The 15,817-nt window shown below is 49.2% G+C and overlaps 6 protein-coding genes across 6 annotated transcripts; 3 read left to right on the top strand and 3 right to left on the bottom strand.

Moving 5' to 3' along the window:
- Positions 1–121: 121 nt before the first annotated feature.
- Positions 122–814, top strand: NUU61_005308 (uncharacterized protein; the record flags this gene model as incomplete). Its single annotated transcript, XM_056655890.1, has 1 exon — positions 122–814. One exon carries the CDS (start codon positions 122–124, stop codon positions 812–814), a length of 693 nt encoding a protein of 230 aa, XP_056511503.1.
- Positions 815–1,905: 1,091 nt separating this feature from the next.
- NUU61_005307 (uncharacterized protein) lies at positions 1,906–2,211 on the top strand (the record flags this gene model as incomplete). The annotated part of the gene is made up of 1 exon (XM_056655889.1): positions 1,906–2,211. One exon carries the CDS (start codon positions 1,906–1,908, stop codon positions 2,209–2,211), a length of 306 nt encoding a protein of 101 aa, XP_056511502.1.
- A 710-nt stretch (positions 2,212–2,921) lies between these two features.
- NUU61_005306 (uncharacterized protein) lies at positions 2,922–4,155 on the bottom strand (the record flags this gene model as incomplete). Its single annotated transcript, XM_056655888.1, has 5 exons — positions 2,922–3,019; positions 3,129–3,248; positions 3,310–3,579; positions 3,657–3,815; positions 3,906–4,155. The coding sequence occupies 5 exons, from the start codon at positions 4,153–4,155 to the stop codon at positions 2,922–2,924; spliced, it is 897 nt and encodes a 298-aa protein (XP_056511501.1).
- Positions 4,156–8,045: 3,890 nt separating this feature from the next.
- On the bottom strand, positions 8,046–10,634 carry hxB (putative molybdenum cofactor sulfurase protein (HxB); the record flags this gene model as incomplete). The annotated part of the gene is made up of 2 exons (XM_056655887.1): positions 8,046–10,468; positions 10,532–10,634. 2 exons carry the CDS (start codon positions 10,632–10,634, stop codon positions 8,046–8,048), a joined length of 2,526 nt encoding a protein of 841 aa, XP_056511500.1.
- A 1,538-nt stretch (positions 10,635–12,172) lies between these two features.
- On the bottom strand, positions 12,173–12,832 carry NUU61_005304 (mitochondrial 54S ribosomal protein mL59; the record flags this gene model as incomplete). The annotated part of the gene is made up of 3 exons (XM_056655886.1): positions 12,173–12,214; positions 12,277–12,732; positions 12,812–12,832. The coding sequence occupies 3 exons, from the start codon at positions 12,830–12,832 to the stop codon at positions 12,173–12,175; spliced, it is 519 nt and encodes a 172-aa protein (XP_056511499.1).
- A 297-nt stretch (positions 12,833–13,129) lies between these two features.
- On the top strand, positions 13,130–15,542 carry NUU61_005303 (putative mRNA splicing protein (Prp39); the record flags this gene model as incomplete). The annotated part of the gene is made up of 4 exons (XM_056655885.1): positions 13,130–13,198; positions 13,261–13,476; positions 13,569–13,672; positions 14,162–15,542. The coding sequence occupies 4 exons, from the start codon at positions 13,130–13,132 to the stop codon at positions 15,540–15,542; spliced, it is 1,770 nt and encodes a 589-aa protein (XP_056511498.1).
- Between the last annotated feature and the right edge of the window lie 275 nt (positions 15,543–15,817).

Raw genomic sequence — 15,817 nt, 5'->3', positions numbered from 1 at the left:
CCCATTACATAATCACGTTTGCGCAGAATTTGATCACCATCGCATATACATATACGACATCTCGTCACCTTTCAACCCAGCTGGCTCATCTGCGGCAGCGTCCCAAGAGAGTGGCAAGGGCATGGAGGGACGAAGTCCATTCACAGAGCTACCCATCGAGCCACGCGGCCTGCTATGGCACGAAGACTTCATCACACCGGAACACGAGCAACAACTCATCTCAATCTTTCAACATGAGCTAGAATGGCCCGACCGGCCGGGGCGACTATCCCTACACTACGGCTACTCATTCGACTACAAAACCTTTGGCATAGACCCGGACATCCCGTACAAGGAGTTCCCCGCCTGGCTGCAGCCGCTGATCCCCACGACCGAGGCGCGGCCGCCGGAGCAGGTGTGTCTGCAGTACTACCCGCCGGGCGCGGGCATCCCGCCGCATGTAGACGCGCACATGGCGTACGACCAGCTGTACGCGCTGTCGCTGGGCGCCCCAGCCATGATGCAGTTCCGCAAGGGCGAGCGCCAGATCGAGGTTGATTTGACCCCGTGCAGTATGATGCAGCTCACTGGTGAGGCGCGCTTGCATTGGACGCATGGGATTAGGAAGCGCAAGACTGATACCCTCGCTGACGGTACTGTGAGGCCGCGTGCGGACCGCTGGAGTATTACCTATCGGTGGGTTCGGGACGGGGACTGTGAATGTGGGAATGTCGAGCTTTGTGATGTCGCTCAGCGGCGAAATGGGGTCGAGAAAGAGAAGCGGTCTTTAAAACAGTCTATTGCGAAAAGTACAGATGAGGATCCAGCTCCTTAATCACTACTGCCTGGGTTGGATGTCAATGTTGACTGAACCCAAGAATACCGAATACTTCATCCAGGCTGAGTCGGGACTCAAAATGTACATAGATCAGTACCTGGTGCCTCATTTCAGCTACGCTAGCGACGATCGATCAAAAACGTTGTATTAACGCCATCCTCAACTCAATGCCCCGCCCCAAAGTGATGTTTAGTACAGATGAATGAAAATAGAAAAGGAATTGTGTTCAATCAATTGTCTGCCCCAGACATCAGCTTAGGGCATGTGGATTCAGCGATTGGCAAAGACATGCTGGGGCTGGGGATTTCATGAGATTCCTGGGCATACCCGAGAAGGAGCCCCGCAAGTAGATAAGTCCGAAGGGAACTATCATAACCTATGTCTTACCGCATCTTTCTTGGCTTTACCCTTAGCGACAGGCTATCATTGACAGCAGGGGCTCGGTCAGGGCCATTGCGCGTACTAGGGTGAGAATTGAAGGCAGATCCCCAACCATGCTTACAGGGCTGATCTTTCGCCCCCCATAGAGGGCGGGGCGGTCCGACGAAAATAGGACATCAGAGCATTGGCAATCCTTTTTTGGGGCCATTATGGATGTCAGCAATTGTATGTGGAGCGTGTCCACTTATGCAGCTCGAGTCATGCATATTGTACTAGACAAGCTGCATCTATCATCCAGAGCACTGCGGTTTTACGTAGGTCAATACGTAGACCTATAAAAATCATTTGACAAGGATACAATACACCCTTGGTAACGTAATTGAGTCTTCTATTCCAAATCCCTCTTAACATGTTTATGGATGATCATTGCCTAGCTCTCCAGCAAGCATCGTACGCAAAACTGCCCCCCTCCCCCCAACATGAACTTCATACTGGCACTGTTCGCGGGATAAATGCTTGGCCATAATCGAAGGATGGCTCTAACCCCGCGTTAACCATACTTTGGCATATTCTATATGCCAAAGAAAAGGGGTTGTTCATGGGGTACAAAAAGTGCTCAATGAACCCGCGAGTTCTCAGGAATTAGATCTACGTTCTATCCTCTTCTAAACCAAATCCACAACCCTACACTTCGATCAGCCCACACCATGCAGCTTGGCTTCTCTTTCGTTTTGCTTGGCCTAGCCTCTTCGGCTTTGGCAGATTGGCACCTCGATTTGTTCCAGGACAAGGACTGCACACAGGGCATCCAATCCAAGACCGGCGACGAGCACAAGAGTGCCTCGGGTGATTTTGACTCCTCGGTCCAGTGCGTCCGAGCGGCAATCTACGACCAAAACCTCGGTAAACTCGACATCAGGTGCGATTCCATGGGCAAGAACCTCGGGGTGGGAGAAACCTTTTGGCTTGCCGCCTCATATGGCAAGTGCGGTTGGGATTGGACGAGCCACTAAGTAAGTTGAGCTCTATTCTGAGGAAAATTTAATACTTCTAGAAAGGCCCTGAACACTAACTAGTTTTGTGACTTTAGTTTCTGCCTATGAAATGGTTCTTGGTCCTTGCGGGGAAGAGGTAGATTTGGGATATTTTCTTTCCCATGTTTATCTTTTTCTTCTCTGCTTTGTGCGCGGGTACATTTAAATTGTATCCTTTCGCCCTTGGGTGCTGCACGAATAAAAGATATAGCGAGGAGAAGGTAGATGTTATATTAGGTCTGAATAATAGATCGATATGGCAAGTCTCTGTGTATTTAGGCTTGGATCAATTAGCTATCTATATCCATGGATCTTGAACATAGTTAAAATTCCCTCCAATCAATTGTGGTCCTCACCCCCACATTCCCGCTATATTATGTCCTTAATGCTTCAAGGCTGAAAGCTGGCCTTGGAAAATGTAACGTCAAGTTGTAGACCTAGCTTTTTGACCTCGAGAGTCAGTCCAAATAGAATCAGATACTTCCGAATTCCATATATAGTGACTGGCTCTCTAGAAAAGGTTGTTGAATACCTTAAATCAGCGAGAGCTTGGAAACAGCGGTGGATTTGAAAAGAAACGCTATCATATTTGTGCTATGCTCGCTACTGATATCAATGAACTATAGGGCAACCAGTCCAACTATCGCCCCCTCGAAACCAGCGATTTGCGATGTTAGAACTTCAACTCCTTAGGGACGTTTTCGCTGTTCTCTTTCCAGCTCCCTTCGTACAGTCTCTCTGTTCTTGGCTCCACCGCTGCTCCACTCATCCCCTTCTAAATACAGCGCTATAGCCTGATTAGAGCATGATCCCAGTTGTAGAAATAAATCGATAACAGAAAGGCCTCTGCCAATGAAAATGAAAAAGTGGGGGAAAGGATAAGGTTAGGCACGTACTAAGTAGCGGAAGCCCAAGGCTGTCAACATTGACGGGGCAAAGATGAGGATCTGTGTCCGCAAGTGAAGTTGCACCCACCCAGTTTTCAGCCGTTTCTCCGCAGACCTCAACATCATCGACTGTTCAGTGAGGCTAGTTAGCAGGTCTCACGCTGGTGAGAACGGATGCCGATTGACTTACATTCCATCAAAACATGAATGAGTTCATGCTTGAGAGTGTATACCAGCCATTGTGCCCACCATCGGAGAACCAGCTTGTTTCTGTCCAACCCATGAAGTCTTTGAGAAGTCCAGTCCACCTTGCGGTCATCTCCTATCGTAATTCGCCAATTTGTTTCTGCTATTCTCTCCGCGCACAGTTGTACATATCGATCTGCTACCGCTGACCCGGCGAACTTTTTACTGGCACATGCCTCCTCGTTCTTGGGCCACCATTTGTTGAGGAACGTGTCTGTCGTTGCAGTAATTATAGTGAATATGGAACTCGGATGCAACGCCAAATAAGGGGTTTGAGGGGATTCAACGTACCAAAGTATGCAAAATCTCCAGCACCGTGACTGGGTTTCTCTCGCTGCCAATCCCTATATCTATAATTATACCAATATCTCTTCAGATGACCATCGCCACACAGAATATCATATGGTCTCCCCTTCCCATTCAGGCCTCTTTCAAAGGCCATAACATTTTCTGCGTCAAATCCATTAGCCATTGTTCAATGACTCGTAATCGCCTGGGAGGAGAGAGAGAGCATAAGAAAAGAATCTTAGCCAGACTCACCCATATATTTTTGGAAATTTGGCTGCTTTTTTATAGCTTGATCCCTCGGCCTTTGCCACTCTGGTGTATCGCGGGGGCGCTTCCAAGTGTCACCTTGGAAAGCAATCATCGTCCGCTTCACCCTCTCCGTGTCCCACCAATTCGTTTCCCCATCCTCGAAATCTACCAAGAGATTCGCCCCTTGGGTGGTCATGGTCTTCACTTCTTTAAGGGCGGCAGAAACGTGTGGGTACAGATTTCCATACTCCATGATTACCCTTTCTCTGTCGTTGAGGCCCTTAACATCAAGGCAACTCCTGTGGATCCTCGGGTCTGCGGATATCATAGTCGTCATTAAGAGGATCATGCAGAATAGCTGCCCGAAATGGCAATGAAAGGATGGTAAAACCGCCATATTCGGTGGGTTTTCGGCATGAGGGTATCGACGCCTTTCTGGAAGATGCGGTCGATAAAAGTGTTCAGTTCACAATGAGAGATAGTCTGGGGCTATCATGACGTCTTGAAATGATTTCAACTGAATACAGCATGGTGTAATTATATTTTCTTCTTTTTTTAAGGAAAACTGCCCGAGACAAAGTGGATCAATTCAGTACAGATCACCGAAATACATGTAGATCATACTATATACATACATACAGTACGAGTCCACACCAACGACTCTGGGTTCTTTCTTACAGTGATGTTCCATAAGTTTCGGCATATCTACACCGCCTATACCGCCAACTAAGTATATCAACCCTTGGATTAATATTATCCCCCTTTTAGAGGCATGGCAGCAGTTGGAATTGAGGCATTTAGAGCATCTCTCAGAGAGTATGTCATATCGTGCTGAAGCTATTATTGAAAGCCAGGGTTGGTATACGCCTTATTAGTCAAATTCATTATTTTTTTTTAGTTTTATTAATTTTTTTTTGACTGGCAGAATATTATATAATATAGGGGATGTGGGTCGGTGTTGTCGAAACTTAGGGTACATCACTGTACAAATTGAAGAAAGAGTATATGTACTGTAATTTACGGCCCTTATGCAGGAAAACGGGAAACAGGAAGCAGAATCCCTAAGGATTGCCCTTACAGAACCTAATTATCTACCGAGGTTAGATATAGCATATAAGAATGTTTCCTCAACTCAAAATCAGCTTACTGCTCTAGGACCACAAGGTTTCAAATGGGCTAGAAAGTAGAAGAAGAAAAGACCAAGAGTCTCAAAGCCTTGCCTCTGCCGTGTGTCTTGTTTTGATGCTGTTTTTTTTTGGATTTTTGAATTCTTGGCATGTTTGGGCCCTACATAATTATACCTTAAAGGAACTAACCTTGGGACCTTTGAAATCCTGCAGGAATACTGAGTAACAGGGATAAGCCACTACGTGGTCATAGTATAGTAGGTGTCATTAGCTAGAGTCACATATCGCACTCTACATGCCCTAAGTGGGTATTCATGCCTTCAAAAGTGTGAGTCTGTATAGACCTAGGTATACACGTGTGCACCACCATGTATTTGACCACACTCGGACCCCTCCAGTACAGTGATGTGCCAGCCAAGAAGAACAAATACGGCGGCTGCATACAACGTGGAATGGGGCAATAAGTGGGGGTTAAGGTATGAGAGAATTACTGCTGGGTGTGGTATCTATCTATATATACACGCAAAATAATAAAAAGTGCGCCTACTGTACATCCTGGATACTCTAAACGGGCTGCATTGATAAGACCACAGAGTATATAAATCAGGCCATATTATCGCCTAGATTTATGGAATTCACTAGATCATGTAACAGTCATCTCGTGTCCAAGTTTTCTCGGTGACTTCATTGATAGCAACGCGGGTTGGTTCCGAGGATCTATATTTCTGGTCATTCCCGTAGGAAGATAGGGGTGTTAATAATCCCGAGATAGGCAATTCGCTCGACATGCCCCTCGAAGCCACGGGGGCCCAAGCTTACCTTTTGCCCCTTCATATTATATACTTTCAGGGGGTAATCCCGATGTAATCCCGGTATGCTGCTAATATATTCTGTTTTATCGGGCAGAGAGTCAACAGTGTGTGGGGCAAAGCTGTTATGGTTCAAACGGCCCCCTGTGGGACGTGGGACACGGCGGGATAGGGCGGCTTGGTGAGAAAAACAGAAGAAACAAAGAAATTGCACCACCTCCCTGCTAAATATAAAATCGAGCTACCTTGACCAGCAATAATATTGGAAGATTGACAGCTTAGAATCCAACAGTATTCTAGTTCTAAAAATAGAGCGCTATAACTATCCAAATGGAAGATATTACAGTGATATTCCTATTGATTCCATCCCCACTCTTTGGATCAAGAGTGCCATAAGATATAAAATTTCCCTATACAGCACAAGAATCTCAGACCGAGTGATTAAAAGGAAGACCATTGTCTCTTGCGCAAGGGAATCCCATTAGATCGAAAACAAACTGATTCTCAAGCCATATTATGGAGATATACCTAGAGTTTCTTAGGCATAGAAGCGTTGGAGAAATCATAGAGGGCCGCTGTGTTTTGACTTTTCCACTTCTTTCAGGGATCTCTCCCAGAATGTGCAAGATCTTCTTCCGAGACTCCAGTAGGTGGGTCGTGGCGTCCAGCCTTTCGACCCCCAAGCACAAGAACTGCCAGTCAAGGTCTTGATGGCGAATCTCCTCAAACTCAAATAGAATTTTTTGCACGCGCCGACACCAGTAATAATCCAAGCTGGATGATTGGAACAGTAGCTGAAGCATCAGGGGAAAGGTATAATCTGTAGAGTCGAGAATCAAGTGAACGATCTCCCAAGGAAGATTAATCAAGCGATCGAAGAAAGACTTCAGAATCGAGCTGACGTTTTTGCTTTGCAGCCGGGTGTGGTACCGACTACAGCAAGTACAGTTCTGTACTTGTTTCTGGCGCCGTTGGTACTTCTTCAATGATGTTTCCAATCTCGGGGATTCGAAAAGGCTCTGCTCAATATCCCAAAAAGAAAATGTTAGTGTATCAAGACTTTTTATGCCATGCTTCTCATCACAGCGTCACCACTCTGTGTTACCTTTGATATTGTGAGTCTCTTCCCACGCTTCATCCATGCCGCCATAATCTAGTCGACGCCCATTTTTCAGTCCAGCAGCCAGGAAAGGACCCAGTTTTCTTCGGCTGGAGGCCCCATATATTACCGAGCTAAGCACCGCATGTAAATGCTGGCGGTCATTTCCTGCCAGTCTATTGGCGTGGGATCTTGTATGTCATGCCACCAGGTGGCACACTCGTACTGAATTCGAAGCAAATTGAAATCTGATTTTCTCGGGGGGCCAATATAAGCCATGTTTGAATCCCGAGGTGACCGGAGGAGCGGGTTACGGCCGAAGAAGTAGACATGTCCAATCCCCGACAGCTGATATTGTTCGGTCAAGGGGTCGTACACGAATGTGGTGATGTGCATACAATGAGTTGGGCTCTTGGGAAGCTGAGTCGAGATGGTTCACTAGGGATTCAACTTACCGAGACGATGAAGTACCTGCCATAAAATGCTCTCTTTGAAGTAATTTTCTTCTAGCTCATTAGGATCAACATAGATCATCTTCGACTGACTTCCACTGTTGTAATGCTTCTCCCACTCGACATCCTCGAAAAATATTTTCTTGTCGAGCCTATTTGTGCATTCCTGGCCACATACAAGGCGAGGAACGGAATCCATCGCAAATATTGTTTGAGACAGGACTGTGTAATGCTGTATGTCTCCAACTCCACATTATTGAAGCCTAAGTATTGAGCCGTGATGTCACTATTAGCGGTGCAAAGGCGAAAAACCTTCAATATCAGATAAAATAAGCCATAGCCTACATGAAACTCAATCTAATCATTTAGATAATCCTTGAAGGCCTTTCTACATGGCTTTCAAAACACCCTTCTTGATTCCATCAAGAATGCCACCCACAAGTCTCCAATGATACAGTGCGAAAGGCCTTGAAAATCTACACTTGCGTCGATATCAAGAGGCATGTCATGGAAATGAAATGAAACTCATGTGCACAAACATGTACTATCATATCTGAAAACGCCATGGGAGTCGCAGTGAACACTTGAAACCCATCAAGCCAACCGAGATAGAGTAAAAGGAGGAAAGAGCGCCGAGATTATTGGGTTACCACGTCTTACTCCTCCCAATATGTTGGCGAAACAACATCGCCCACCATCACCGTCCTGCAATCCGGTGTGTCAGACTCGAGGCCATCAATCTCCTGTAGAGAGAGTGCCGAGTATCTACCAAACGAAACCTTCCCGTCAATATTCCTCGTTTTCGCGAGCGTCGAAAACGGCTCATCACGCCGCACGCCGGTGAGCTGATCAATGCAAACCATCTGACACCGTTGGCAGGCATCTAGGACATCAAAGCGAAGCTGATCCGGCCCGATGCGAAGTGATGACCAGCCGTCCTCAGCGTAGGGTTGCTCCGCATCTTCCAGCTGCACAAGTCGTTCAGCTACCACAATGTTACCACGGAACACGTCTGCCGCAACGGTCTTGCTGACACCACTTCCGCGCTTGGTGGTGGCTTTGATGGTCTCGTTCAGACGATTGACAGATGAACGAGAGACAATCAAAATAGGCATCTCGTTCGATAGTAATAAGGGATTCTGTCCATTCTCGCGCAGCGGAGGTGGGAGGTCGGGTGGGAAGGATCCTGGCATGATGAATTTGCGGAACCGGTTCTTCCATGTGCCGGGGAGGCGCGGTGGTCGCGAGAACCGGTTTGCGGTCTGTGAAGGGAAACGGGCGAGCGCACAAGGCACTCCGAGGAAGTCGGAGAAGAAGGCCGAGACTACTGGTGATGCGTAGGCATGTAGAGAGATCTGGTCTCCACAGACTGTAGACGACCGTTTTGTAGAGGCCGGACACAAAGAGGTGGACACAAAGCTCGTGTCTTCCCAGCCAAGAGATATTTCGAGACTGACGGGGTCAGCTGCAGCGATGGTGTCGCAAGTGATGCGAAGAACCCCGCGATCGAGATCAACTGCCGGCCGAATGAGAGCCATCCGAGGGTATCTTTTCTGATTCAACGCCGCTCCGGTTCCTTGGTGAATCAAACACCATTCTCGATCCCAAGCTAGCCCTTCTCTTTTGACCTCCCAGCGCTTGCCCTCGGGGATTTTGAAGGCACCGCAGCTTTTGATTGGGAAAATCGACAGGCTTTCAATGTAGAAATGGCGAGCCACCATGTCATCCTCACCCTTTGGAGGATCCACTGAAACGATGGGAGGAATATTTTCAACGTAAAACTCTTCGATGAAGCTAATCAGCGAGTCAATATCCCTTAGGTTGGTCATTGCACCCAGGCTGGCACGCAGAATTCCTGTGGGCCGTCCTCCCAAAACGTCATGGTCATCACCACAACGCAGCCCTGTCGAATAATGGCGGCGTAGCTCAGCACCCGTCCATCCAAGAGAAGACGCCGTCCCGCCAGGGTTACAAACGGATCCGGAACGCAGCTGGATATTTTGCACAGTAGCGAGTTTCTCGAATTCAGTCTTGGGGACCCAGTCTCCACGGCTATTTCGCAGGTTGAATGCAACAATCGGGCCTTGGGTAGCGGGACTACCGAAAGCCGAGTTCGCTTCGTAGATTTGACACACCTTCGTGTCATTGTAATGGGTTAACGCGGAAAGCCTATCATGGAGCCGCTTGGCAAGAAATCGGGTGTGGGCCGAGATGTTTGCCATGGAACCATAAAGGCGTTTATGAGTGTCTAGGGCAGCATCCAATGCGATGATGTTGTGGAAAGGAAGAGTCCCATCTTCAAGTCGCTCGTGAATAGAAGTTTCTTTCTTCGCGTGCCACTGCGCACCGGTGGCAAGCACCATGTCGACAGTGCCACCGCCGAAGAATCTGCGCCGCTCCAAGATACTTCCGGTGTCTTTGCGAACAACCAAAGCACCCAAATCAGGAAACCCAAAGATCTTGTAGAAGCTGACCACTGTAAAGTCGGGCGCGGCTGAGCTTACACTCAGGTCAAGAGGGGCGGTCGAAACAAGCGAGGCAGCATCAAGTAAAGTGAACACATTCCCTCCGCCTTCATTTGCGGCTGAGCGGATTTGCTCACACCACCGTACAGGCAGGCGCCGGCCGTTCATGTTGGACTGACCCGGGAATGCAAAGAGTCTCGGTGCCTTTGATTGACTGTTGGCCAGTTCGGAGATCCAGGTCTCGACATCGGCATCCTTCTGGAAGCATTGATGGCCCATGTCTGCAATCTCCCGGACGCCAATGAGACTGGTATGGGCATCAATGTGGTGACCATACCAGAAGCCTCGATTGTCGTAGTCACGAAGTAGGTCGGCGACCAGCTTGATGCCTGCAGTTGCGTTTGCCACAAAGACCACGTCGAACTCATCCGGGTCCGCTTGGAAGAACCGCAGTACCCGAAGTCGAATGTCATCTATCCGTTGAGTGGACAGCTGTGAAGACAGGGACATTGAATGCGGGTTCCCAAACAGATTGGCTATAAGGTCACGCGAGAAGGATTCGATCATAGACTTTGCATATGGTGTTGTTCCTGCATGATCAAGATAGGTTGTCTCTACAGTTCATTCAGGATTGGAGTCAGCAAAGATTCAGCATCATCGAATATGGCAACTCATACTGTTCAGCAACGGATACTCGTGTTCCCGAAGAGTATCCGCATCAACCGAGTAGCCCCGGGCATACTCAGCATGAGTAGGATCTGGTTTGTCCTTTTCGGCCATGGTTGGCAGAAGTGAGAACAATATTCAGGTAGCAAAAGTTGAGCACTGGTCTCGGTCTTGGATTTGAATGGCGTCGAGATGTTCACGATATGAGTTGTTGCCAGTATATATAGCTAAGCCATATCATGAATCAGTACAAGACTGCACCAGCATCAATGAGAAATCCTAGGAATAGTAGACTGCGTGTTTGTGCAGCCATCCACGATATAAAACGGGCTCACGCGGGAGGGGAAAACCGCAGATAAGGCAGCTAACTATGATCCTTCGGAGCTTACCGATGGCAACAATCAACCGAGGTCGCGTCCACAGGTCGCGTCAAACCGATAGGTTTCTGCTCTTCTCTGCTCTTCTGAAGGAGCATGAGAGAACAAAGTAGAGGTCTCCATTGCTCTTATACTGATGAGAAGCAGAAGGTGGGAAAAGCAGAGCGGATGTGGAAAAGATGTAGATCCCCACACGTGCGGGAATCAGCCTAGTCGTGGCAATAAATTAGTTGCAGAGTCAGGTGACATGATTGGACGTGATTTGAGTGTAACCGAGTCTCTGCCCACGCACCCGCCACATGTATAGACACGGGGGATCGGCCGAGATGTCGCCACTATTGGACATACTGCAGTAGGCATGTCCATGCACATCACATCACCAACTACACCGAACACCACCGCCTATCCTCAACAGAAAATACTTTACCCAGTGTAACCATACTCATCATGTTCCTACATCCCCATGTGATGTGGCTCTCAACAGTGATCCAACCAAAGCCTCATCTCTCCCACGAGCCACCTCAATATCACTCTATATCACACCCAGGGTAAAGGGATTGAGCTGGAGATGATATACCGGCTTACGGCAACGGGGCCAAAGACCACCAATTCATTACGACAGATTCCTTTACTTCGTCTCTTGAACCTGACTAGTTCCCCATAAATGCCAATAGCAGAACAACAAGCTGAATGAGAGCTGAAGCGAAGCAAAGAATAACAGGGATTTTGTCCAATGCAGAAATAGCAACCTCCCGCTTGTCAAGTGGGAATGGAATTCCAAGATCCTCTCATCGATCTAAAACCGAAAAGAAAAGAGGATCTGGTGATCAGAAAATGGAGCCCTCCATCCATCCGATCCACCGTCTGTAGAATGCAGCTCTCGGTCACAGTTACATCTTCTGCAGCTTCCTTTTGGCCATCTGGGATGTTGGTGGTGACTGTGGATCTTGTTCAAGTACGAGAGGCGTCGCCATGATCCCCCCATCGGAATTTCGCTTAAATGAAGTGTGACAAGTCCAGATTTCCGGTAACTAGTTTTATACAGTGTTGAGGCAGGGACCAGTTCCGGGCTCCTCGGGGCGACAGACCCACGCTTTGTATAGTACACATGATAATTGGTAGTAGAAACAGAGAAACTCCCAGCCCGAACCCCTGCAATGATCCTTACCAAAAGCTTCCACCGGAGTGATCCACTCGAAACAAGAAGCAGGTTGAAAGCAATGGTAAAAATGAACCGATAACCACCAAAGACACGATATGCAGAGAAAAACTCGTTTACCGCTTGGGCCACCTTTGCCAGCCGCGGCCATGACCTCTCTGTGAAACCATGTCAGTTTCGACCCTAGAACAAGGCATGAAAAAAAGGAAAAATCACTCACCTGCTTCCACAACCGAATCATTTCCGGCATCTCCATCATAGCCTTGCGACGATCCTCGAGTCTTGTCTCCATCGTCCGCTCCCACTTGTGACCCTTGACCTTCTGTCCAATACCAGTACCCTTGATGCGCAGGCCACGCTCGGCCAGCCGCGTTGCCTTAAACTCGGTTGACTTGCGACCCAGGGGCAAGAGTGGCTCAACGTTGTATCTGATGGCCAGCTTCACCAGGTCTGCCTGCTGCCGTAGCCCAAATCGCGGACTGATCCACTTTCCAGTGCGGAAGTTCTTTTGAGGAAGGAAGGGATTGCGCGCTGAGGGGTTGTTTTGGAGAAGAGCACGAGAGGGTGAAAAGGCAGTTGGATCTTGTTTATGAGCACCCTTGGCCTCCCGATCAGGAGTATAGGGTGAGGGAAGAGGCTCCTCCGCGGGAGTTTCCCCCGTCGGGGGGGTTGGGCGCTTAGCCACGAGTGACGAGTATAATTGGGGGGGGATAGCGGGCAAAAAAGTTGCGTAGACGGGTGGGGAGTGCGCCCACCGTTGTAGCGGGGGACGACATGATGATTGAGCGACCAGTGGAAGGATCCCTGTACTCAAAAGATGGACAGTTTGCCGTGTTTCTCCAGACAAAAAGTTGGCGTGATGCCGCTAAGCCCAGACAGGAACTTCTGCCTGAGGCAACAACATTTCCCATCTCGGCCGTCTTTCCCTTCGGCCTTTTTCCTTCGGCCCCAGAGATTTCCCGCGAGCTTCACCCGCCATTATTACCGCCTTGCTTATCGATACCCTCTTTTATCTCAAGGTTTATTTATTATATTTTCTGACCCTTTCCCTCGCGCATGCTTTCATTGTCATCATGGCGGACTACAACTACGGAGGCTCGGAAGAAGAGAATGCGGAGCTGAGGAAGCTCGAGGCTGAACTGGTACGGAGCGCGCGCAGTTCATCCACGACTTGCTGGCTAATTCGTGTAACTGTTTTGGATAGATCGATGACCCGGACAACTTCGAGACCTGGGAAAAGGTCGTGCACGCCGCTGAAGCTCTCGAGGGTGGAATCAATCGCAACTCCAACCCGCAAGCCATCACAGCTGTGCGCAGCGCCTACGATCGCTTCCTGGCCAAATTCCCCTTGCTCTTCGGATACTGGAAGAAATATGCCGACCTGGAGTTCTCTATCACTGGCACGGAAGCCGCAGAGATGGTATGTCCGCGTCCCTCTCCCTTCGTCGCGTCTCTTTCAACTTGTCCGCGGTCATGTTTTTGAATTCGCATGGTTGCTGATGTGTCTTCTAGGTCTATGAGAGAGGAATTGCTAGCATCTCGCCTTCAGTTGACCTCTGGACCAACTACTGCACGTTCAAGGTAGAGACCTCCCACGATGCCGACATCATTCGAGAGTGAGTATATGGGTGCTGGTTTCCTTCCATTTCCCTTATAACCTTTCACCAATGCAGCTCGCAAAAGCTCGGGTGGTGTCGATTACATTTGGCACTTGGATTAGTGCCTAACCAGCAGTTCCATTGATGATGGGTGAGAGTTCGTCACCGTACCACCCGGATTCAAGTGGAGTCTACTTCTCACCCATGGCTCATTCAGGCTGCTTTCCTTTTTTTTTATCATGACAAAAGATATCATTCTATTGCACGGAACACTCAAGGAACAGTCTCGTTCGAAGGCCTTCGGACCCTGCGTTCGAAGCGCTGGATGCCTCTCCCATACTCTGACCATCTTGCTCGTTGATTATTTGGGCTCTCACACCCCGACAAAGCTCCCCGCTCATGTTTGCCGTCCTTGTCATTTCTTGCCCCCCTTTTCTTCCTCACAGTTCCCACCCTCCCATTCACCCCTTGAACATTCGCAAACCATACTGACTGGGTTTTGAACAGCCTTTTTGAGCGAGGTGCGAGCAGTGTCGGCCTTGATTTCCTTGCCCACCCATTCTGGGACAAGTACATCGAGTTCGAGGAACATGTTGAAGCTCAAGAGAAGATATTCGGTATCCTAAGTCGGATCATTCACATCCCTATGCATCAATATGCACGCTATTTCGAGCGCTATCGCCAGCTTGCACAGACCCGGCCTTTGTCTGAGCTGGCACCGCCCGAAACCATGTCGCAGTTCCGTGCTGAAATTGAGGCTGCCTCGTCCCAGGTCCCACCCGGTGCAAAGGCTGACGCCGAGATTGAACGGGACCTCCGGCTACGCGTCGATAACTACCACCTCGAGGTCTTTTCCAAAACGCAAACTGAGACAACCAAGCGCTGGACTTATGAATCAGAGATCAAGCGGCCTTACTTCCATGTTACTGAGCTGGACGAGGGCCAGCTGACCAACTGGAAAAAGTACCTTGACTTCGAAGAAGCAGAAGGTTCGTTCTCTCGAATTCAGTTTTTGTACGAGCGGTGCCTGGTGACGTGCGCCCACTACGACGAGTTCTGGTTCCGCTATGCCAGATGGATGGCAGCCCAGGAGGGCAAGGACGAAGAAGTGCGGATCATCTACCAGCGCGCCAGCTATCTCTATGTGCCGATTGCCAACCCGACCATTCGACTGCACTACGCCTACTTTGAGGAGTTTTCGGGCCGAGTCGACGTGGCCAAGGACATCCACGGTGCCATCATGATGTGTCTGCCCAGCCATGTGGAAACCATCATCTCTTTGGCGAACCTTTCTCGACGCCACGGTGGCTTGGAAGCAGCAATCGAAGTCTACAAGACCCAGCTGGACTCACCCGAGTGTGAAATGGCCACCAAAGCCGCGCTGGTTGCCGAATGGGCTCGTCTGTTGTGGAAAATCAAGGGCGCGCCGGAGGACGCCCGCCAAGTTTTCGATATAAACCAACAGTACTATCTGGACAGCCGACCCTTCTGGACCAGCTATCTCATGTTTGAGATTGACCAGCCTACCAGCGCAGCGACTGAGTCTGTTCAGTATGAGCGCATCAAGCAGGTCGTTACTGATATCCGCACCAAGAGCACTCTCCCCGTCGAAGTCGTGAAGGAACTGGTGCAGATCTACATGGCCTATCTCCTGGAGAGAGGCACCACCAATGCCGCTAAAGAGTACATGACTCTTGATCGTGAAGTACATGGCCCAGTGTCTGTGGCAGCTGCTCGCGCCGGCGGTACTGTCGCTGTCCCTCCTCCGCCGACAGACGGACAACCTGCCGCGGTTCCTCAAGTATCCCCCACTCCCGACCAAGCCGCCATGGCACAGGCGTATGCCTACTATCAGCAAAGCCCCCTGAATGGTGCTTCTGCTGCTTAACTTCTTGGTTCCTCTCTGGGGCCATGCAACATTGGCCAATGGCGGCAGCTCTGGATACGTCTTTCATGAACGGTCCCGTCTGCTGCACCTTGCCCCTTTCTTCTTCCTTTTCTTTTCTCCGCTTACTGTTTTATTGTCTGATCTACCAGGGTGGGCAGGTGAGTTTGTTTCTGTAGCATCATGATGTTGCCCACACTGGGCATTCTTTCTCTTGCAGGGTTGTTAGCGATTTGAGGGGCAAAGGGACAGTCGTGTTTTTTGTTTTCTCTCGGGCC

This window comes from Penicillium alfredii, assembly GCF_028826965.1.
Source record: "Penicillium alfredii strain IBT 34128 chromosome Unknown utg000007l_segment0_segment0, whole genome shotgun sequence".
NCBI classification, from domain to species: Eukaryota; Fungi; Ascomycota; class Eurotiomycetes; order Eurotiales; family Aspergillaceae; genus Penicillium; species Penicillium alfredii.
The sequence above is the reverse complement of the archived record's forward strand: the minus strand, read 5'-3'. Positions and strand labels throughout refer to the sequence as shown.